Source organism: Aotus nancymaae, unplaced genomic scaffold, assembly GCF_030222135.1.
Source record: "Aotus nancymaae isolate 86718 unplaced genomic scaffold, 86718_ANA_hifiasm-v0.15.2.pri h1tg000064l_1, whole genome shotgun sequence".
Lineage (NCBI taxonomy): Eukaryota > Metazoa > Chordata > Mammalia > Primates > Aotidae > Aotus > Aotus nancymaae.
This window is the reverse complement of record NW_026988479.1, coordinates 12676828-12701168: the sequence shown is the minus strand read 5'-3', so window position 1 is coordinate 12701168 and position 24341 is coordinate 12676828. Positions and strand designations below refer to the sequence as shown.

At 42.2% G+C, this 24341-nt stretch overlaps 1 protein-coding gene across 6 annotated transcripts in view; it reads left to right on the top strand.

The window, feature by feature from the left end:
• KLHL3 (kelch like family member 3) overlaps nucleotides 1-24341 on the top strand; it is a 139450-nt gene that overhangs the window by 69947 nt on the left and 45162 nt on the right. For all 6 annotated transcript variants that reach the window (XM_021664933.2, XM_021664931.2, XM_012435621.2 and 3 more), the window contains 3 exons: nucleotides 3964-4073; nucleotides 19310-19426; nucleotides 23058-23207. In XM_021664933.2, coding sequence (XP_021520608.1) covers nucleotides 3964-4073; nucleotides 19310-19426; nucleotides 23058-23207 — 377 coding nt within the window. The remainder of the gene's footprint in view (nucleotides 1-3963; nucleotides 4074-19309; nucleotides 19427-23057; nucleotides 23208-24341) is intronic.

Below are 24341 nucleotides of genomic sequence, written 5' to 3'. Positions count from 1 at the left end.
CTGGGTATGGTGGTGTGCACCTGTAATCCCAGTTACCTAGGAAGCTGAGGAGGGAGAATTGATGGAACCCAGCGGGCAGAGGTTGCAGTGAGCTGAGATTGTGCCACTGCACTCCAGCCTAGGCAACAGGGCAAGACTCTGTCTCAAAAAAAAGAAGAAGAAGAAGGAGAAGGAGAAGCAAAATGATAAGAAAAGTTAGAGTTATTACTGGAGAGTTATGGCTGGCCCATGGTTAAAAGGTACTATGCCCCCTGCACGTGCATCCCCTGCCCCAGGATTTAGCCTCGCCTGCCTCTCCATCATATCTCCAAGAGCCTGGCAGAGCTCCTTATACTTAGGGAGTGCTCAGCAAATCTTTGTTGGACAAATGAAGATATCACCTATATTCTAGCTAGAGTTCACTATTGCTGTGCTTTACACATGCTCTGAATTTTCCTCTTCCCTGCCTTTGTTTATACTGAAAGTATTTCCCTCAGTCCTATCAGAGGTGGACTTGGGGATGGAGTTATTTGTGCCTTGTCTTGTCTTGCTTATAAGGCAGTAGGTTCCTTGTAGACATCAGTTCTGTCTTCTTCATTTTTGAAGTAACACTGCATTTGATACATCATATGTTAACAGTTATCTAGCACTTGCAGTGGACTCAGTAAATGTGAGTTACATCTCTTTCTTTATTTAATACCCATATCACCTTCAAGGAACTAAATGACCAATATCTCTGGACAGTTTGTTGAATTCAATAGAATTAAATTTGGTCTCTAAGATCTTACATGTCCACAGCCTTGCCCATAGGACCTGCAGTCCCAAAGGATGTCTTTAAAACATTTTTTTTTAATAGAGAGGGGGCCTCACTTGATTGACCAGGCTGGTCTTGAATCCCTGGCCTCAAATGATCTTCCTGCTGAAGGCTTCCAAAGTGTTAGGATTATAGGTGTGAGCCACTGTGCCTGGCCCCAAGTGATATTTTGATGATATAGAAACTCTTCTCTTTTAAAGAGTAGTGCTGTCCATAGAACTGGACTTTGCAAAGCAGGAACACAGGCTGATAATACTCGTCCTTCATTTCTAAAGAGTTTCTTAAAGATCTCAAAATGAATTAATATATATTATCATCTTTGGGCTTCAAAGCAATCTTGAGACCTATGTCAGGTATTATGATTGCCTTTCATGGATGAGCAAGCCAAAGCCTGGGAAGAAGTGACTGTAAGAAGTGAACCCAGGTCTTCTGATCCTTAGCAAAGGCTCTTCATTACATTCTCCATTAATACATTAAAAGCAAAGCAACACAAACAAAAAACCCCAAATAACTGTTCAAAATAGAAGATGATTCAGGAAGGTGTCTTCTGGGAGCAAGTGGGTTCTTTCCAGGAAGCAGCTGTGAAGAGGGCTGACTGGAATACAAAGTCTTCTGGAGAAATCGTATTTCCCAGGAAATGGAGTTAGCTGGAGCATCCTGTTTCTCTTTTCTATCCTGTTGTTTCTTGAGTGTTGCTAACAGAGAGGGGATCCTGGTCCAAAGACTCTGTGGGCTACCCCTGTCTCCTCAGACTAAAGGGAGAAGGGAAGGCATTTTCCTCTTTGATCCCTTTCTTTTTTTTCTGCTCATGCCCTACAAACCTCCCAGATACATGGGTGCCAGCCCTGGGTGGGAAGCTGCTGCCTGTTATTTCTCTTGTTGCCCCTTCCCTATCAGACACTGCTTCCTGGAAGGATTTCTGAATGGGATTTCAGTGGAAGGTTCCAGATGGGCAGAGAAGCAGCCCATTTCAGAAAGAAGGGGTCTAGATTTAAACCCTGCAGCGGGGGAGGGATAGAGAGATGGAGGTGGGTGCTGACTACTTTCTGTCTTGATTCATCTCGAGGATTTCAAATTTATTCCCCACATCACCTAGAATATACATTACTGCACTTCCTTTATCTTCCCTTTCAGAATCTAAGCCTATCTACAGCCTTATGAGCTCTAAGGAAATTTTTATTTCACAAGATAGAATTTTACTTTCTTATCTCCTCTTATTTTTTTTCCTTCTCCAACTGTCAGTTTTTTGGTCAACCAAAGATAAACGTGGGAAGGCCAGATGTGTCTCTGGGGAAGAGATGTTGGTGCTGGTTTGCGGGACTCTCCTGAGAACCATGTGGTCCTGCTGAGCTCAGCTGCAGCTGGTCCAGAAAGGCTCAATGTCCTGTGCTTGGTCATGGTGTGGTGGCTTGTGTGGTGACTGCTTTTTCTATCTGCTATTTCTTCGGTGCAACTGACAGGGGACTGTGGCACAAAGACTTCCTGGACCAGAAAGGGTATGGAGGGAGAATCCAGTACTTTCCCAGCCTCCAGCCCAACAATAAATTTTCATCATCCAGAGAAGATTGCTCTCTTGCTTTTAAGATCTTTAGGAATGAACACAAAAAATAATACTATCTAGTCTTAAATATTTCCACAGTTAAGAAGGTTTTTTGAATGTTTAACTTAAAAACTAAAGGCTTTTTTTGTATTGATATACAGAGAAGCAAAGACCAGTGTCTTACCATATTGACACTTTGTGGGGGGTTATCCTGGCAGGCCCCATGGACCATAGCAGCCAGGGAGCACCTCAGCCCATGAAGCTAAGCAGGGTCAAGCTTGAGGGAGGCTTGGATGGGGGACCACCTGGGGAGACTGGTAGTTGGCAGTTGCTTCCCTTCATAAAGTAACTGACTTTTGGATTTGTCTTATATATAAACATTCCTGAGTTTCAAGATGGACAACCTTTAGTTGTGACTATGATAATATCAATAGGCTGGTGTGGAGCAAGTGGGAGCCCTATTTTGTCCAGTGGAAGATGGAAAATATTGTTTATAGCTCAATCTATGAGAGTAAACTATTAATGTTTAGGGAATCTGGATGAAAGTAGAAATTTGTATGAGAATTCTTTGGGTCTGAAGTTATTTCAGTATAACAAGTTCAAAATGATTTTCACAAGAGATGATTTCAATCTTAAATTCTTTATTCGATTTTTATGAAGTTGATGAAGTCAGGGGCAGTGGCTTGTGCCTATAGTCCCAGCTGTTCAGGAGGCTGAGGCGGGAGGATCACTTGAGCCTAGGAGATCATGATCAGCCTGGGCAACATAGCAATGATGCCATTGGCCCAAAATCATAATTATAAATGGCAAAGCCAGGATTTGAACCTAGGCTCCTTCTTTCTGAAGTAGATGATGACATTTCATTGAGTTTAATGCTCTGGACATAGCAGGATAATGGCCTGGACAAATGTCAGGGTAGGATGTATCCCTGGCGTTTCCCTTTTGTGGACCTTAGGCCTGTGGGTTTTATCTTATTCCAGTTGTCACCAAATTCCCCTGTGTCTTACAGTCCCATAGCCCTGGCTCCATGGACTGTTCCTAGGGGTGGTGGGGCCACCCTATTGCCACCTGGATGACTGCTTAGTTGGGCCTCCTCATGAACCAGAGACTCACAATAGTAGGCTTGACTTTGGGCAAGAAAGGATGATCACATCTTCCGACCTTCTAATGTCGACTTCCTATGAGAACCCCCAGAGACCTCTCAGACACACAGCAGTTCTGACCCATTTTTGTTTGGCTGAGCTTCAGGGTGCACTGTCTGTGACTCTACCAGCTTGTACCCTGAGGAGAAATGAGCTCAATTATGGAGGCAGGTCCCAGTGAGGCTTTTCTGCAATGCTATTATTAATCTCATGGAGCATGGAAAAAATATAAAGTCAGATCTGTCTGCCCTATTTTCATCTTTGTTGATGTTCAGGACAGAGGATCATAGTGGGTGATACCATCACTGCTGAATTAAAAGGCAAGTTTCCTTCCAGCCATGATGTCTCTGCCTTTCTTTCATTCCATTTCCCTCCATGGCCCCCCTGATCCCCTTTAGGATTCTACTGTGAATCCCACAGATTGTCATGGAAGGGCAGGAGTGTGTTATAACTTTGTTTTTTAAACTTCTGCTTTTTTTTTGGAACAGAGCAGCACTTTCCAGAGGTGATGCTAGGAGAAGAGTTTCTTAGCCTGAGTCTGGACCAGGTGTGCAGCTTGATATCCAGCGACAAGCTGACCGTCTCTTCAGAAGAGAAGGTATGGCATGGCTCATTGGGAAAACGGGAGCCTCACTTGTCAAGTGGTCATGGGAGGGGCTTGTGGTTTGGTGAGATCTTTTCTTTTCTTTCAGAGAAAAATAACAGCTTTAAAAAAAAATCCTTTTAAAAATTAAAAAAGGCCGGGCGCGGTGGCTCACGCCTGTAATCCCAGCACTTTGGGAGGCCGAGGCGGGTGGATCACAAGGTCAAGAGATCGAGACCATCCTGGTCAACATGGTGAAACCCCGTCTCTACTAATACAAAAAATTAGCTGGGCACGGTGGCGCGTGCCTGTAATCCCAGCTACTCAGGAGGCTGAGGCAGGAGAATTGCCTGAACCCAGGAGGCGGAGATTGCGGTGAGCCGAGATCGCGCCATTGCGCTCCAGCCTGAGTATCAAGAGCGAAACTCCGTCTCAAAAAAAAAAAAAGAAAAAAGAAAAAAAAAAAAAAAAAGAAAAATTAAAAAAAAAAGGCTTTCTGGCTGATGACCATTACATTCTAGACTCTTTAGAGAAGAAATGACGGTGATGGTGATGATGACAAAGCTGCCACTATTTACTGAACACTTACAGTTCGCCAAACACTATGCTAAGTGCTTTATGTTCTTGGGCTCATTCCGTCTCTGCCATAGCCGTGTGAAGCAAGCATTGCTGTTGTCCCCGCATTACAGAAGAGGAAGCAAATTCAGATTCCTCTTCTACCAGGAAAAATTTCTTTATGCCAGTAGATGTAGTCTACTATAGTGAGATAACATAAGCTTCGATGTTGGCCAGCAGGGTCCAAATCTCAGCTCTGGTATTGACAAATTAGTTACGTGACTTTGCCTCTCCTTTGTTTCCTCGTCTTGTGAGGATAATAGTATTAGAACATATTCCACAGGGCAATTAATTGGGATAATATATGTAAAATGCCTAGTCTAGTACTTGGTACCTAGTAGGTATTCAATCACTATTAACCCAGTTTGTTATTTATCCTGCAAACTGAAATCCTGTTGTCCTGAAACACAGAGGAGGAAGGGATTGATTCCCTTCCTCCTCCGTGTTTCAGGACAACACTCACCATTTTCTCCTTTTCATTGTACATAGTTAGTTCTGAGCTGATCTTCCTCCGACATTCAACTGAGTTCCTTTATGGTAGGGACTGCATTTTATTCCTTTCTGTATCCTCAGAGATGCTCAATACATGTTTTCTGAATGTCTTAGTACTCTTTGCATCTAAGCTTGAGGCTCTTTCTTCAGGGAATATATAAGGAAAAACATTGAAAAGGATTTTGTATCTGAGATGAAATTGCATTCACATGTCCAGAGAATGGGGTAAAACACCCATGTCTGCCATCCTGGGAAATTTGATCAAGAAGAAAAACAGTCATGCGTTAAAACTGTAGGCTTCCCTGAGACTAGCAATGGATTCCCAGAAGGTGACTGGCACAATAAACTGGACTCTCCCTTAGGCTCAGGGAGGCCTCAGCTTCCTTGAACCTATATGTGCACAAAGGACCCTTCCTGCCTTAAAGTCAGAAACTGAGAGGTTGCCCTGCCTTCTTACCAAGCATATGTACTGTCTGCTCTGGATTTTGCTACCAAATTGGCACAATTGGAAGGAATGAACCTTCCAATTGTCAGTTGATTGGCTATGTGAATGTTAAGACAGTTGGTCAATTTGGGGCCCCCTTGAGCATGTTCTAAGTGTAGAGTGAGAAAATGGAAGCACTCATATAAACAGGAGGATTTGAATTAGCTTGGGGTATGTGGGTAGAGAGTGGGGGAACCCTGTAACTTTGAATTCATGCTGGCCCATCCTGCTCTTGAGATCATAGAAAGTTTTCTGCACGTGAAGACAAATCTGTGCTTGCTGTGTCTGGGTGGGAGTAGGGGTGGGTTGTTAATAGGGAGAGGCATTATAGTGCTCTGGAAACCACTTGGGTTTTGGGCACAGGCAAACCTGGTTCTATTCTCTGCTTTCTGGCTATATGACCTTGAGAAGTCACTAGCCTCTTTGAACCTTAGTTTCCTTAAATTTAAAATGGATACCAAATATAGCGTTTGGCAGGTGCTCAATAAATGGCAGTTGTCATTGTAATGGCATAATCATCTATTTATAGGCACCATTAATAATGATCATGGTACCAATTTTGCCATTGATAATGGTAAAATATGCCATTGAGTTAATTACATCTTTCCAGAAACAAAGAAACATGACTTTAAATGTATACACTTAAAAATTGTTTGCAGTGGTGCTCAATAATTCATATGGTTACATATGAGTTGCTCTTTCTGTATAACCAGAGTTTGGAGTATAGGTATTTTTCACATTAAGGAAGTTCTATTTCATATTTGCTTCTTGGAACTTGTGTGTAACTTCAGAATTATGTCCTGCTTTTCATAAAGCAGATTACTCGTGATCTTGATCCCTATAGTAGCTTTAAGGTTGGCAGTGCAATTTTGAGGTTTATCAAAGATTAGTGGGGCTTGGTCTACATTTTCTCTTTGGCTAAACTCATAGTTTTATTTATCCTTAATTGATCATGTCCTGCTGGAAGTTAAATAGCTGGAAGCTTCTGACAATTAGATGTTTTTCATTTGAATGCTAGTCCTTTAGGCTTTGAAAATTCTGTGTCTGTTCCAGGAGATTTAGTGATTTCTACCCCCTTTAATTACATTGTGTGTGATAAGCAATCTCTTGCATGCATAACAACCTTTCCTTTCAGTACTGTTTTATAGTGGAATTTTAAAATGTATTTAAAGTAATATTAGAGATCTTAAGTTAAAATTCAACTGCATATGATGTTAACAGTTGCAGAAAACTCAACTGGGTTGGTAAATCAAATAACTTGTGTTCCACTGACTCCACACTTAACAGCATGTCAGCAATTATGACTTACTCTGTGTGCTGCCCACAGATTTCTTTGAACATATATTAAAAAAGCCAGATTTCAGACATTAACCTGTAAAAAAAACACATGCATCTTAAAATAGAGGAAATGTAGTATTTTACTGTTAACAATGAGTATAAGTAACAGTGGCCAGCCCTAGGCGGCTTCCATCTTGGGAGTTTGCAAGTATAAGTTCTACAGTCAAAGGGGCTGAGTTTGAATCTTGACTTTCCTACTTAGACAAGCTGAGAACCTTGGGCAAGTTGTTTATTTCCCACAAGAATGTATGTACCATATACAAGTAGACAGGAATTTTATCTGTCCAATTGTCACTGCTGGAGTGGTATCAGGTTCATGGTAGGCACTGAAAAAAATCGCTGTTGAATGACTGCGTAAAAGAACCTCCCTATGGCTCAGTTTTCTCATCTGTAAAAGGTGAGTAATGGTAGTATAGTATCTACCTTATAAGGTTGTTATGAGGATTAAATGGGATGATATATGAAAAGTGCCTAGAATACAGGACGTGTTCATTACTGTAAGATACTATTGTTATCGCTGCTATTATTATGGTTATTACTACTAGTACTGCTCCTAGTAGTAGTCATAATTGTTGACCGGGGCCTTTTTTAAGAGGAAGCTTTTCCCAGTACCCATATTGGTCTGGGCTGTTGGTGAGACCGGGGGCCCAGTGCTTAGCAGGGTCAGAGAGTGGTTGTGACCTCATGCACCCCAGTGTCCCCAGCCCTGCCTGGGCCCCTCCCAGGGCTCAGAGACTGTTCTTTCAACATCACTTGCTTTTGCCCATTCCTTATCTCCTCTACTGCCCTCAAATAAATACCTTGAGGGCTGTGAGGGTATCTTAGTCATCTTTGTATTACACACAGTGCCTGACTCAGGGCCCCAGGAGGTGCCATGGAAGGGCTCAGCAAATGTTCCCCAAGGGATCGAGGCAGACTGGGGCTGGACTCCGCCCTGAGCCAGTTGAAGTTATGGGAATAATTTTAACATTTTTCCAGAAAGTATGGACAGATAAGGGAATTCGAGGGCAGGGGAGGGCGTGGATCCTTGCCCTTTTTGCTCTTGTTTTTCCTTCATGTGTTTTTTATTTTAGAATTCCTATTATTTGAGAGAGGTCAAATGGATGTGATAGGAGTCACACAAAAACACTAGTTCATTGGGTAGGACCTTCCCCTTCCTCATGTCACGCTGGACCCCTGTTGACTTCAGTAGGGATGGCACTATGTTCAAGAGGTGGAAGGAGAGACCTAGAGGCAGCGAACGAGACATAGGGTTTATTGAGGGCATTTACATACAGGGCTGTCCAGTGGTGGCAGGCTGGACAGGGAATTGCAACTGCTTGTAAAATGCATTCAGTTTATATAGCATCTTCACTTAGCACCCTCCTGCTAGTGACCTTCACCCGGTAACCTTCATTTAGCACAAAACAAAGGGCCTCAATCCCCTGCATGTCCCAGGATGGGCTGGGGTACAGATGTTCCTCATAGGTAAGGAATGAATCTCCAGGTTCTTTATTCCTTAGCTTGGAACACTGAAAACAGGTTCTTCTTAGACTGTAGAGTCATTCTCATGCTTAAGTTATTGCTGTCAGGTGCATCTACTACACATTCCCCTATCCTGAGGACAGAACCAAAAAGATAAAGCAAGTCCCTCCAAGGCATCTGATTCTCCCACATGGTGGGTGTTGAGGGGTCAGGGCTAAGCCTGTGAACTGACAGCATGTTTATTATATTTCCCTTTGAGACACAAAGTTCAGGTCTGGCAATGAACATCCTCAGTGACCCAGTGACCCAGGGGCAGGGTAAACAACCTTCTGGGAGAAATCCACTTTAAGGAAAGAGATACGACTCCTGAGTTCCAGTGCAGTTTTGCCCTTGAATTGCTGTGGGGCCTAGCAAGTTACTGAACTTCATTGAATCTTTGCTTTCCTATCTGGTAAATATATTTCTCCATCTCAAGGTCCCATACCTTCTTATGAAACACTGTTGAGGCTCTTCAGAGACACCTCTGAGTGAGTCTTAACAGGGAAATGACATATATTTTAGATACTGGTTAGGAAGAAATTTATTAAGTCTCTTTAAAAAATTAGTGTGAAGTATGTTCTGGAATAAGAACTATAGGTTATTTTCTTTTTGCATTATCACATTTTAAAATGTGCTGTTGTCTCCTCAAACTGCATTTTAGGGGCCAAATTCTAATATCTTATTTCTTGGGAGGAACTGGGCCCTTATCTCCTAGGATCATTGGTGTTGCATGTCCTTCTGTCTGAATTCCTTGCTTCTCCAGCCAGGTGGTGTGGGAGGGAGGCTGGAGGGCCTCAGCTGGTGGGCTAGGCTTGTGTGATTGCTGTGGAGGGATTGCCAGGTGACTGAGCAGGTGTACCCTGCTGCCTAGGCCAAGCTGTTGGCAGCCCTGCTTTACTCTGAGGTTATCATTTAGAGTTTCCAGCTTCTCAGCCTACAAGCAGTGATCTATTAATGCCCTACCTTGCATTACTCTTTTTACAGTTCTCCTTTGGACAGTGCAATTCAATAACCACCTATGCACAGAATACCACAGCACCATGCCCTAAATCTACCATGACCAACCAGGGTTCTCCGGGTACATTTCACACATTATTATTATTATTTTTAAAACATAAAGTTTGTACTGAAGTAAGTTCATGGAGAAGCAAACAAATAAAGTATACAATTAAACTTTTTACAAAGTAAAACACCCACATAACTAGCATCCAGATAAAGAAACCCCAGATCCCCCTTCCAGTTACTACTCCCTACCCTGGGAAGGGCATCTACCTTCTTGGCTTCTCACTTAGATGAGTTTCACCCGTTTTGGAAGTTTATATAAATAGAATAATGGTGTGTGTGTACTTTTGCGTCTGATTTTTCCTGTTCAGCATGACATTCAGGACATTATTTCTAATTCTTACAACTTGCAAGGCAGAGATTATTGTCTTCATTTTGCAGAGTAAGAAACTAAGGCTCAGAGAGGTGACACAGCTCATTAAGAGTAGATAGTGCCACAATGTGAAGCTGCATGTGTCTGCCTCCCAAGCCCTGCTCTTTATTAATGCACCCCTACCCCTATGAAGGGTACAGAGATGAGTGACAGCTAATTACTATTCAGGGGCTCATAGTCTGGTAGGAAGACAGACTGAAAACATGTGTCCATAGTATTTGTCCAAGAGAAATAATTGCTTATAATTGTAGTTCAAGGAAAGCACCCTGAAATATTTTATTCCAGGTTGTTGGATAGGAATGACATCATGGAAAAGAGAATCTTTGAGCTAGACTTTGGAGAATGAGAGTAGAATTTTGGAAAGCCATTTAAATTGGAAGAATAGTAGGACTATTCCTACTAAAGACTTGGAAGTTTGGAATAGCTTGCACTTGGGGAGAAAAGTAACCTCTGTGACAAGAACCAAGGATCTTCAATGGGGTATGGTGGGAGATAAGGGTGGGTATGGGGTAGGAGTCTGTGAAGAGATTTAAGGAGTGAGAACTTTCTTCTTGAGGTCAGTATTTGCCTAAATGTGTCCATAAAGACACAGTATTACAAGATGTTTACAGGTGTTTGAGTTTTTTTTTTTTTTTAAAGCGTTCTCAGGTTAGATACATTTAGGAGACACTAGCTGAACAAAGTAACCAGGTTTCTTAACTACAGGACTTGTCAGAGCTTTTATATGAGCTTTGCGAACCTTTAAGGGGTATTTGGGAATACAGTATGATGTGTTTCTTGGGCTCATTTGGCCCCTGAGCCCTTTACTACAGAATATCTCCTGCATCTTGTATCCTTAGGAACACATTATGGAGAAGAGTCTTTAAGTCACCTCTCATTGGTTATCCCAGATATTCTACTATTTTTTGCATCTTTGATATGTCTTTCTGTAATTCATTTCCTTGGTGATTTATAATTTTTGATTGTGACTTCATGTTCAGAGGGTGTCATATCCTGGGAATCTAGGTTGCCCTGGGCTGTGGACCCTATAGGGCAGGTTTACTGGTTTAGGAAACAGTTTTTGTATTGGATTTTGTCTTATGTATTTCCTATACTACCTGAACGATGTCAGTTCAAACTCTACATTTGTATGTGGCATGAGCCTAGGGTTTGGGTTTCTTGAAGATGTAGATTTTACTCCCTATCTTTCCCCTCTTGTTTGCCTCCCTCCTCACTGCATTCCTCAGCCCACAGGAGATGGCAAGCTTCCTTCCCCTTACTCATAGCAGATGAGCAGAGTTCATTTAGTCTTAATTTTACAGCTGGGGCAAAACTATTCACAATAGCCTGTGGCCCAGACACCCTACCCAATGGGACACCAGTCTTCAATTAAAGCTCATATCTGAATTGTCTCTGTGAGACATTTTGGCTTCAACTTTCGTTCAGCTGCCTGGCTTGAATTCCTTCTTATTTAAAACACTCAGACATTTTCTTCTTGCTTTCACATATGGCTCAAATCTTTTCTTTATCGTAATACATTATTTTCACATGTTTGGAGCTTCAGGGAACGATTCCTTCCAAAGCAGCTCAGTCCACCATATTGACTGGCAGACATTCTCCATCCCTATGTCATCCTGCACTCGTGGTTAGGATTAGTGCCACTGAAGTCTCTCAGCTTGTAGGCGTTTCTATCAAACCATTATGCTTCAGTCCTTTCCTTATTCTTTCTGGACTCTTAGTGAAAATCTTTTTTACTGGCTGTAGGCAGTGATAGAAAACTGAAGAACAATTTCCAGGCCAAGTGATCATACTGTTTTAATTTTTTCATGATTTTTGGTTATCCGAAGTCAGATATCTGGCAGTGTGCTGCTGTAGGAAAAGAACCATACATACATTCATTCATGCTTTCATTAATTTATTCATTCTATTAAGAAATACTTCTCTGTGTGGCAGATAGCATATCAGTCACAGGAGAGATATCGGCAAACAGATAAAAACAAGATACCTCCCTTCGCAGAACTTATAATGACATAGAGAAGAGATATTTTATCAAATATGTGCACAAATAAATATATTGCTACAAAGTGAGAGATGTGGTATGAAGGAGATGTGCAGTGTGCTGGGAAAGTGTAGACTGAAATCAGTGGTTGTAATTGCTGTCTTCTCACCAATTTGCTGGGTAGTGTCAGGCAAACTACTTCGTTTCTCTCTGCCTTACTTTCTCCTTTTGCAAATGACTGGCAGTTTCACAGGGTCCTTGTGAATCTAAAATGAAGCAACTACAAGAAAGCGCTTTTAAGTGTTGTGTGAAATGGTGATGGTACGGTCAGAAAGATGAATTCAACTGGGTAGGTTTCTAGGGAGCCTTCAGACCAGGACACCACTCTGTCAGCAGTGTGTTGGTAAATGTTTAACAACTGGCTCTCTAAAAAAACATTTCAAAAGCCCTGATTTATTTGTTGATTTGTTTGCTGATTTCCATGGTGTAAATATTTCCATCAAGGCTCACTTCAACTACCAGTGTAATGTCACTAAACGTGGAGTTAGGAAGAGATATGCACAATGAGCTCTAATTGCAGCACACCACTGCTCCCAGTTGTCCCTGGTGTTGGGTGTGACAATGAAGTGAGAGTATGGTTAATACAACTTGTTGAGCTTTCATTTAAGAAACAAAAACAGGGATCCGACAGAATCATTCTTGTGTCTAGAAGCACTATCTTCTTAATTAATTAGTTAATTAATTTTTTTGAGCTGAAGTCTTGCTCTGTCACCCAGGCTGGAGTGCAGTGGCATGATCTCAGCTCACTGCAACCTCCACCTCCCAGGTTCAAGCAATTCTCCTGCCTCAGTCTCCCAGGTAGCTGGGATTACAGGTGCGCGCCACCACACCCAGCTAATTTTTGTATTTTTAGTAGAGACAGGTTTCACCATGTTGGCCAGGGTGGTCTTGATCTCTTGACCTCTGGTGATCCACCTGCTTCGGCCTCCCAAAGTGCTGGGATTATAGGCATGAGCCACCACACCCGGCCTATCTTCTTTATTTAAAAGCATGGCAGGGATTTGGTAAACGCTATTGCCTCAATCCCCGGGAAAGGAATAAGGATACCCAGGGGAGATGTCCTAGGAGGGTGTGGAGGATTGTAATTAGGATTATCAGTTTAGGAACTTAGTTTCCCAACTCAACAGTCTGCCCAGGTTTTTAAAATTAATTGTGTCTCTCAGATGCAAATTGAGTAATGTTTGAACATGAGTTTTTGGAGTTAGAGGTGAGTTCACATCAGATCTACTACTTCCTGGCACTAGACCTTGTACAGCTTGCTAACCTCTCGGAGGCTGTTTCCTCTTCTGTAAAATGTAAGCAGTGACACCTTCTTTATAGAGATTTTTGGTGGATTAAATTAGATCATATGTGTAAAATGCCTGTGTTTGTTGGTATTGATAAAGTTACTCCTTCTCGGATCAAATGACAATCAGGTCCATGTACAGGAACCTAGTTGTTTTTTTTTCCCCCCTGATATTGTCAAAATTAGCTTATTTTCCTTCTTCCTATGTTTTGCTAAGAATTGCTCCCAATTGAACTTCTCCCCTGACCAAGTCAGTGCCCAGCCTTTTTAACTTGAGTCCTCCTTGATCTTCAAAACACATTTTGAAAGCAGGGAAAAGTGCCCCAGGACTCCTCATTTTCCTTGGGGCGTGGAAGTCCAGCCTGGCTTGGCCGCCTGTCTGTCCAGAGGGGCGGAGTGGAAGGACTGGATTCATCTGGTGTTCTCTGGCCAAGACTTGTGCTTACATCTGAAGTGTGGTGAGCTGGGAGCTATGGAATCTGATTTTCTCCAGCTTCTTTCCACATGACAGTCTTGTAGCATGCAAGAAATTGGTTCTAGGACATTAATCAGTGAGGAAATGGGGCTATTTCTTTGTTTTAAAAGTGAAACCCTAAGTGTGCCTAAGAGCAGCTGATTATTTCATCACAAAATGTAGTATCTAAGTAGATATCACCCCGTCCTGTAATGGAATCTGTAGTCTCTGCTTAGATTTTATAGACTGGGGGTTGACAAACTTTTTCCAGGAAAGGCCAGATAGTAAATATGTTAGGCTTTGTGTGTCATGACTTCTCATCTCTGCTACTGTAATGTGAAAGCAGCCACAGACAATACGTAAATGATGAATGTGGCTGTCCTCCAACATAATTTTATTTACCAAAACAGGTGGCAGGCTGGATTTGGCCTGTGGGCAGCAGTTTGCAACCCCACTGTTATTAGATCTATTAGACATTTGAGAGTCACCTAAGAATAATGCGTTTAGAGCAAGAGCACTGAAGTTGGTTTTGTATGTAACCAAGCATAGCTGACTCTGCTTCTTTTTAGTTCTGGGACTTGGGCAAGTCATTTAATAAGGCATAAGAGTATCTACTCATTGGGTTATCTTGATAACTCAGGGAGGTGGTGTTTATGGAGAGTCCCTTGATGGGAAGGGTTATTGGGAAAGATATTAGGTACATTGGGAGCTAAAGCAAGTTGGAAGTTTATTTGCTTGTTTATTTTCAAGCATGAAGTCCAAATGAAAAAAATATGTGGCCTTCTCTAGCTGCTGAGAAGGTCAGTGTTGTTGCTGAATGCTGTAGCTTTCACAGCTGAGTAGGTAAACAGTGCAACTAAGCGGAACAAGTTAAACAAGTCAAGCCAAAAATAAAGATAAGGTTAAATATCGACTTTGGTAGACTCAGCTTGCTTTTTTGTTTTTATAACAAAAATTAAGCTGGTTGATGGGGAAGAATGTGATCGATAAATGCTATCCACTCAAGGACTTGTAGTTTATTCTTCAGCAAAGCTTTGCCAGTCAATTACCTTGTGTTGTGCTAGGCAGCATTGGGGAATGGTGTGCAGAGATAGAGCTGGTACACTTCTCACCCTGCATAGGCTCACAGTCTGGTAAAGTGGACTAGAAAGAGGTGTGGCTAACCAACCACATGCAGGGCAGAATGGGGTTGTCCGCCCATCACCTAACGCAGCAAAGGCAGACTTTATTTGCCTTTGACTCTGCCTTACCCGCCAAGATTCCAACTCCCTCTTCCCCAGCCCTGCTGTCTGCTCCAGCCTGGGCAGCTTCCACACATCTCCTTCCATGCTTATTCTGAACTCATTTTCCATTCATTCATTTTAAAAGTATTTCAGTTTGTCAGCAAATAAGACAAGGTCTCTCATGGATCTTAAGGGCTAGTGGAAGAAACATAATCGTTCAAACAATGCTATGAGGGTGAGGGACATAGCTCCATGAGAGCTCCTAATAAAAAATGAGCTAGATGAGGATTTCTATGGTGTATGTGCTTATGTTTGTACATAAATAGTTTATTTTATATAGAAATAGGAGCAAACTGCACATAGTGTTGTGCTCCCTTCCTTTCCCTTTCCCTTCCCCTTCCCCTTCCCCCTTCTCTTTTCTTTGCTTGCCAAATTCAAGTTATTTCCAGCCCCACTTAAGTATATAATTAGGCAACAGTGGCAAGTGTTTTAGGGCAAAGCATCATTAACATATCAACACACAAAAAATGTACTTAGGTTAAGAAAAATCAGAATACTTTTTTCCCCCTTGCAGATAAAGCTTTCATTTCAGCTTCCTGCTATGCTGTAAATTTTGTTGTAGTTTTTTCCCTTAGAATTGCTTTTCGTCTCCCTTCCACTTCTTATTCTGAAAAACTAAAAACCTATTATAAGTTTGTAAGAATGAACATTCACGTCATCTTTACCTAGACTGACCATTAATACTTTGTTTCATTTACTTTATCTCTCTAGATTTACTCTTTCATTTTGCTGAATCATTTGACAATACATTGCAGACATTATGACACTTCACCCCTAAATATTATAGCATGTATTTCTTAGGAACAAGGAAATTCTCTTTTCTAGCCATAAATCCAATTATACCAATGAAATTTAATATTGATCTAGCAATATTATCTAACAGATAGTGGATATTCACATTTTCTTAATAGCCCCCCAAAAGCCATTTATGGCAATTTCTTTTACAGCCATAATTTAATTAAGGTTTATGCACTGCATTTAGTTGCCTTGTCTATAAATCTCCCTAATCTAGAACTGTCTTCCTACCTTTTTTTGTCTTCCATGATATTAACAGTTTTGAAAATTCAGGCAAATCATCTTGTAGAATGTGGCAAACATAGAGCTGTCTGATTGTTTCCTCACCATAAGATTCAGGTTAAATATTAATATTTTAGGAAGAATAGTACTTAGGAGACACTATGTGTTTTCAATTAAATCACAATCAGGAATATAAGTTTGTCCTCTTATTGGTGGTGTTAAATTTGGTCCTTTGTTTAAGGTATTGTCTATCAGATCTCTCTATTTGAGGATATTTTTTCCCTCCATGTAAGTAATATGTAATCTGTTGCGTGATTCTGTCTTTTTTTTTTTTTTTTAAAGATAGGCTCTTGCTGTGTTGCCCAGGCTGGAGTGCAGTAGCGTGGTTACAGCTCACTGCAGCTTCAACCTCCTGGGCTCAAGTGATCTTCCTGCCTCAGTCCCTCAAGCAGCTGGGACTACAGACACGTGCCACTATGCCTGACTGATTTTCTTTTTTTTTTTTTTTTTATAGAGATGGGATCTTGCTAAGTTTCTCAGGCTGGTTTCAAACTCCTGGGCTCCCACCCTGGCTTCCCAAAGTGCTGGGATTACAGGTGTGAGCCACTGCACCTGGCCTTTAACAACTTTTGATTTTAGCATCTATTGGTGATCTTTGCTCAATCAGTTATTACATTGGTGGTATTGCAAAAATGGAATTTTTCTAATTCCATTATTCCTTTTACGAGGCATTTTTTTTTCTTGGAAAGAAGAGAACTTCTTACACTATTTTAGTATCCATATAAGAAAGAGACCTTCTTCTACTTTTTTAGTATCCGTATGGGTTCATGGATTACATTTTAAAAATTATTATTATTATTTTTTGAGACAGGGTCTCACTTCATCACCCAGGTTGGAGTGCAGTGGTACACTCATGGCACACTGTAGCCTTGACCTCCCAGGCTCAAGCAGTCCTCTCCCCTTAGCCTCCCTAGTAGGTGGGACTATAGGCATGCTCACCATGCCTGGCTGATTTTTGTATTTTGTAGAGATAGGGTTTTGCCATGTTGCCCAGGCTGAATTCCTGGGCTCAAGCGATCTGCCTGTCTTGGCCTCCCAAAATGCTGGGATTATAGATGTGAGCCACCATGCTTGGCCATATTATAATTAAAAAAAAAAATTAAGACTATATTCCCACCTTAGCCTCTCAAGCAGCTGGGACTACTGACACGTGCCACTATGCCTGACTGATTTTTTTTTTTGGTAGAGATGGGGTCTTGTTGAGTTTCTCAGGCTGGTCTCAAACTCCTGGGCCTCCACTTTGGCTTCCCAAAGTGCTGGGATTACAGGTGTAACCCCATATATTCAGATATATGGATATTAAATGGACAATTTTATTAGTTTTGACAAACGTATATGCGCATGTAATGCACACCCTAAACCACAAAAAGTTTCCTTTGAACCTTTTTCAGTCATTCCCTGACCCTGCTTCCTCTCAAAGCAGCACTGATCTGATTTCTTCATTATTCTCTTTGATATTTAAATTGTCCCAAATATTGGCATTGAAAGCCCCATCCAGCTGGCTCTGTGCCCTTTTGAGATGTCTTCTTTAATCAGGTTTAAAAAGATGTTTTGCTTTAGTCTTTTAATAGCTGAAAATAGAGTTGGCACTCTGTATCCATGGGTTCCATATCCATGGATTCAACTAAGAAAATATTCAGAAGAAAAAAATTCCACAAAGTTCCAAAAAGCAAAATTTGAGTTTGCTGCAACACTAAGTACTACACTGAATCCACTTGCATGAAGTGATGTATGGGCATTATGTTAGGTATTATAAGTAATCTTCTATAATTATTTAAATTATATTATTTATATACTTTAAATATATATATAAGTGTATGGGAGGATGTTTTAAAGTATATGGGAGGATGTACAGAGGTTATATGCTAATTTTTATAAAGGACTTGGGCATTGGCAGATGTTGGTATCTGTGGGTGGTTGTAGAACCAGTGCCCTGGGGCCAGGTGAGGTGGCTCACACCTGTAATCCCAGCACTTTGGGAGGCCGAGGCAGGTGGATCACCTGAGGTCAGGAGATCGAGACCAGCCTGGCCAACATGGTGAAATCCCGTCTCTACTAAAAATACAAAAATTAGCTAGTCATGGTGGTGCACACCTGTAATCCCAGCTACTAGGGAGGCTGAGACAGGAGAATCACTTGAACCTGGGAGGCAGAGGTTGCAGTGAGCCAAGATTGTGTCATTGCACTCCAGCCTGGGAGACAGAACAAGACTCTGTTTTAAAAACAAAAACAAAACCAAAACAGTGCCCCAAGGGTACTGAGGGATAACTGTATCTAATGGTATGGATACTCCTTTAATAATTTCTCCTAAAGCCCATTAGTGGACTTTAGGTAGTTTTATATTTTTATCCCGTTACAACCATGCTGCAGCTAACATCTTGCAGCACATATTCTATTCTCTTACACTGATGTGAGTATAGGTTAGAGCTCCAGAAGTGGCATTTTAAAGTCAATGAGTATGCACATTTAAAATTTTGATTGAGAATGCCAATACTTCCCTCCCCCCTTAAAAAACATATTAATGTAATTTTAACAGACATTGCTGGTTTTCCCATGGCCCCACCAACACTGAATTTTCTCTGTGTGTGTGTGTCTGGTGGCACAGAGTTCAAATTTGGACTTATCCCTGAGTAGAGCGAACATCCAAAGTATAGGTCTGTCTTTTTGGTTCCAAACCCTCCAGTTTTGATTTGCATAGAAATGAAATCTCTCCTCAAGGAGAAATGTTTGCCATTCCTTGTCATTCAGTGTCACATTGACCATCACAGCCAGCTTTGGGCAGAGGGCATTCTTCTTGTTTTTATTCTGCATTAACTTTACTTGGGACATAAGTGAGGAAAGGTAGGCCTGGGGGATGACGACATTGCCCCCAGGGTCTGATCTTCCTAGGCAGCCTCTATACATTTGGTTCACAGTTACTGCTCTGTATTTCTACCCTTAAATAACTATTGGAACTGGTTTTTATTTTAGAATGAACCATGATGATTCTACATTTGGGATAGCAGGTTTGTCCTTGTGTGTGTGTATGTGTGTGTAGAGAGTGTGTGTGTGTGATTGCTTTCTGAAGCCAGCAAGTAAACAAACCCTTTCTGTTTTTATTTTAAATATTGAGTCTCAGATTAATTAAACACCCTTGTGGATAACTTGTAACTTTTTCTCCTTTTTTTTTTTTTTTTTTTACAGATTGAGGGTTGTTTGAAAACTTTTGTCTCTTTACTGAAGTTGCTCATGTTGCTTTTCTTTATAGGTGTTTGAAGCTGTGATTTCATGGATCAATTATGAGAAAGAAACCCGCTTAGAGCACATGGCAAAGCTGATGGAACATGTCCGACTCCCTCTCTTACCTAGGGACTACCTAGTTCAGGTGAGTACTGTATGAAGAACCAAGCGCTTCTGGGTTCATCCAGGTCTTTAGGAACAACAGTGGGCAATCCTGACTGGACGGAGCAGTTGAGAGGTTTAGTGGGTCTTCTGTATGTGCTGAGGGAACCAACCCACTGGGTTAAGTGTTAGGTGTTGTAAAGTTTAAGAGCATAGGCTTGAAAATAGGACACTTAGGTTTCAGTCTCTGCTCTACTGCTTATTAGTTTTAGATTTTTATTTAACCTCTTTAAGCCTCAGTTTTTCTTCCATAGAACAGATATTATAGTAGAGCCCCGCAGGGTTGTTGTGGGCACTAAAGGAGTGGAGTATGCAAGTCAGATGTTTAGCGTGGAGCCCAGCATAACATGATCCATGGAAGTTAGCTGCCTTTGTTGTAGAGGGCCGAAGCAAGAAGGGTCATGTCCACAATGTTTCTATATTCCCTTTTTGTCTTAGTTTTAGGAAATTTGAAGCCAAATTCAAGAGTGTAAAAACCAGGTGCCTAGAATACATAGTGATTGTACTTCGTCTGGAAAGGAAAGAAAAATTAAGAATTGTGGGATTCTCTTATGGTGCCATATGTTTTTTCACTTAATCCTTATAACAACCCTGAGAAGCAAAGACTGTAACTCCTTTTTTACTCATATAGGCCTTGAGGCTTATGGAGGTTGGAATTTATTGGGGGTCACCAGCCTTAGGGAGGCTCAGGATTCAAATCCATGTCAGTCTGGCTCTGAAGTACGTAGTTCTTCACCAAGCTAGCTGCCACCATTGATAGGCTCTTTTCTGCTTACTCATTACATGACTTATTTTATATAGTAAACGGCATTAGACACTTTAGAAGCAGAGAATAAACCTGAAAATATATAAACAAAACAAAACATCAAGACAGCAGGTTAGCCCTCAGTTGTCTCCAAGCCTCTAGAAGGAAGGAAGGTGTGATGCAAGGATAAGAGGCAGTTTAGCAGCCCAGCAGCCCAGGTCTTGTTACTCCCCAGCCATATAATACTGGTCACATACTTAACTGTTTTAAACCTCAGTTTTCTCATCTGGTGAAAATGGCGCTTGCCTTTATAGGATTGCTTGGGGATAAAATGAGATAATCCACTTAAGGGCTGTAACACAGTGTTCAGTGAATGTTACTGATCTTACTTTGTAGTCTTCGTGACCACTGCAGTGATTCTTAGTAGCAGGTGACACAGTATCCTCATGAGCACTTGTAAACTCCTCTGCTGGTGACACTTGTTGATCGCAGATATGAGGGGTCAGTGAAATGTTCCCTGAAACGCTGTACCTCAGCCTTCTCAGCTGCTGAGGGATAGGCTTGCAAGCTCTTAAATGGAGTATCCATGCTACGTTGGGTGGTACCACCGCCACCTGGTGGTAGCATATCCTTCCTGTAGAAAAGATCCCCTAAGCAGAGGGAGTGAACTGGCCTGAGCATCCAGTGTCTGTCAAACCTCCCACTGTCCTGTGGGAAGCTGGCCGGAGGTGGAGGAGGCATCTGGACTCCAGCATAGTCTCGCTTCTACAGGGAGGGTGGGCGGCCTGGGGACCTGGGTTCCAGAGGAAGCTAAAGGGGCCTTAGAGACCCTTGGTCACAAACTCCACCAGGCATCCACAACTGAAACTTAACAAACGTCACCATTAGGAAATGGTTCTTGGATTATTATGCCAAAGTAGAGTTTAGATCTGGAAAAGAAGGGGGTCAGAGGCAATGGGCATGAGAAATATTGTGTGGGACTCTCCTGCCCTCTGCCCTTTTTTCAGAAAGGCCTTTTATCAGGCCTCCCAGAGTGAACACCTGTGGAAGAGGATGTTTCATTAACATTCATTTGACTTGGAAACTTCAAATGAGTATAATTGCTGGGATGGCTCATGGTGATATCGGGAGGAGGAGGAAGAAGGGAAAGTCCTGGGCAGACCTACACCAACGCTGCCTGACTTCTGGGGGAGGTTTTTTTTTTTTCTTTCACAAAAGCTAGCATTTATTAGGCTTTTACTCAGCATTTAAAAATATTGTATTAAATGTATAATATATTGTGATAAAATATATATAACATAAACTCTGTTACTTTAACCATTTTTAAGTGTACAATTTAGAGGCATTAATTACATTCACAATGCAGTACAACCATGACTATATAGATTTCAAAACCTTTTTCAGCACCCTCAAGTTGAAACTCTGTACCTGTGAGGCACTAACTTTACAGGAGAACTTTTAATTCAAGCTGAGTAAGTTCTTCCAGAGAAATAGCTGCTCATGCATTTCTCTTTCCTTCCAACCTTGTTTAGACATCCTCTCCCATCCTTTTTATTTTGTAACTGACCCTAGAAGTTTATGATTCGTCTCAAGCTGGCTCAGTTCCTTACTGGGAGGGGAAAAAAAACCTTCCGAGGAAACAGTTCCTGGGGACTGTCTCTGGGGAGGGAGGTGCTCAGAGGTACACAGAGGGTTTCCCTCACCAATCCTTTTTTTCCCTTCCAGCTCCAATGCTGCCCAGCAGGTGATGGCCCTGGCTGTGCTTTCACACCTAGTGACAGACGGGGACCCAGGAGAGGCTCAGTCAGGACTTATGCATCACTGACTTGAGGGCTGAGATAATTGAGGTGGGAGGCCCTTCTCATTCTCTGACTGGATTTGAATTCTTCAGGGTCAGAAATTTCTGGGTCAGAAATTTTGTTTTGTTCATCATTTTCCTTCTGGAGACCAGCACAGGGCTGCCCAACTAGGAGACATTCAATCAGTGTTAGCTGTTGAATGGAATTGATCTTTCCCAACACAAAGCAGCCTCAGAAGACCACACTACCCATTCCAAATATGCCACACAGTGATCTGACCTGGGCCAGAAGGTAGAGAGTTGAGAGTTAGAGCACCAGAATGGCTTCATGCTTGGTCTTGCTGGTGAAACCTTTAGGCTTACATTTGCTGAGTACCTGCTTAGGTCCTGAGCTATGGAATAAGAGGTGAAGAAGCCCAGCTCCAACTTAGATGGAGTCCTAGGTGAGGTCAATAGGTGGAACTTTGTGCAGGATAATTTTTCTGCTCTGATGTTGTTACTCTGTTAGAAAGAGCCTCACTGGCAGATTTTCTGCCCTGAGACCTTCACTATAAGACAATAGATATGAGTCTTTCTCCTTGACAAGCTTAATTTGCTCAATGCCTCCAAAGGTTGGCGGATGGCTCCCACACCCTTTCCTCTTTCACCTCACTCCTCCTGTCAGATGTCTGTTTGCCCTAAACATTACAATGTATTCAAATCAGGAGAAATGTGTTTAGAGGCTTTCAGGATGGCTATTTGTCTTTTGTTTTGCATAAACTCATTTAAGCCTCAAAACAAACAAAACTGGTGAGGTTGTAGATACCTTTAATATGCCCATTTTACAGATGAGGAAACTGAGGATCAGAGACGTTAAGTAGTGGATCTGGTCTAATGCCAGAGCTTGATCCCTTATCCCATGTGCTCTTAAGATGCAGGAGGTGAGCAGTAAGTTGTAACTCTTTGGGTCTGAGATGATGTGGTGAAGAAATAAATGAGTGTGAGAGTACAGGAATGACTGAGCCCAGGGAGAAAGCTTGGGAAATGTGGCTGAGCTCTGCTCTAGGATCACCTGTGGATTGTTACCTCTAGACGGTTGAAGAAGAAGCTTTGATAAAGAATAACAACACCTGTAAAGACTTCCTCATTGAGGCCATGAAATACCATCTTCTTCCTCTGGATCAGAGGCTGTTGATTAAGAACCCAAGGACCAAGCCCAGGACTCCAGTCAGCCTTCCCAAGGTAAGCCCCAGCCCAATCATCGCCAAGAGTCAGGACTGTGCCCTGGGAAAGTGGCCTTCCACTCCTGCCTCCAAGTCTTTCCTCACCCATGGCTGCCCTGCATCTTGGTTGCATTTACAACCTAGGAGATGGAGTCTGCTGGTTCCTCTTGATCTGCTGGTACCTCTCTCTTCTGGGGCCTTCCTTTCCTAAGAGTTTCAAGGTAACCTCCAGTGTCATCAGGGAGGTTTGAGAATAACTCAGAGCTCCCCTTCACTCCCACCCTGCCTTCTCATTTCACACCATGGCTTGTGCTCTATTTCTGTTGGAAGCAGAAGGATGTCTATGTTGGTTTCACTTAGTGATGGCTATACTGGTCCTCTTTCTAGGCCATGCTTTGAGTCAGAACAGTCCCAGTCTGTTTCTTTCCCCGACTTCAGGGAAGGACATAAAGGACAATTAGGGATGCCAGAGAAGAGAAAAGGGGTCCCGAGAAAAGAGACCTGTCAAATTGAGGAGTTTGACAGGTCATGAAGCCGAGGAAGGAAATGGGGGAAATGAGCATTTGTGAGGGAGCAGTCAGGGAAAGGGAAGGAAGACATAGGAGGGGACCCCAAGATCTAGAGATCTAGAGTTTATGGTGTATGCTGGCTGCTTTGGTTCCCTGTGAGTCTCTTTTCCTCTCGGACCCTCAGGCTCCTTATCTACAGAATGAAGGATGCTCCACCCGATTCCTGAAGTCCTATCTGACTTGGCGCCGAAGTAGTCATGCTAAGAGTCTAACATGCTGATGTCTGGGGGAAGGAATCAGTCAACCCAGGAGGAAAGGCGGGCAGAGAGGAGTGGGTGATGTTGTCTCATGGACGACACAGTAGGCAGCACCAGGAAATTATTTAGGCCCTTGCTTCATCCTCCTCCTCCTCTTTCCAGCTGGCTGCCCTCCTCCCTGCCTGCTTCTCCCAGGGTTTCATAGTGGCTAGAGAAGCATGTTGTTTTCCAAGATCAGGTGTTGGAATTCTCTGAGGTTTGCAGGACCTTCTTTCCTCTCTGCTCCATGACCTTGGATCATGGGGAATATATTGGTTGCAATGTGAACAAATGTCTCAGTGTCCCAGATAATAATACAAGCAGCTAACCTTTATTGAATGCTGAGGG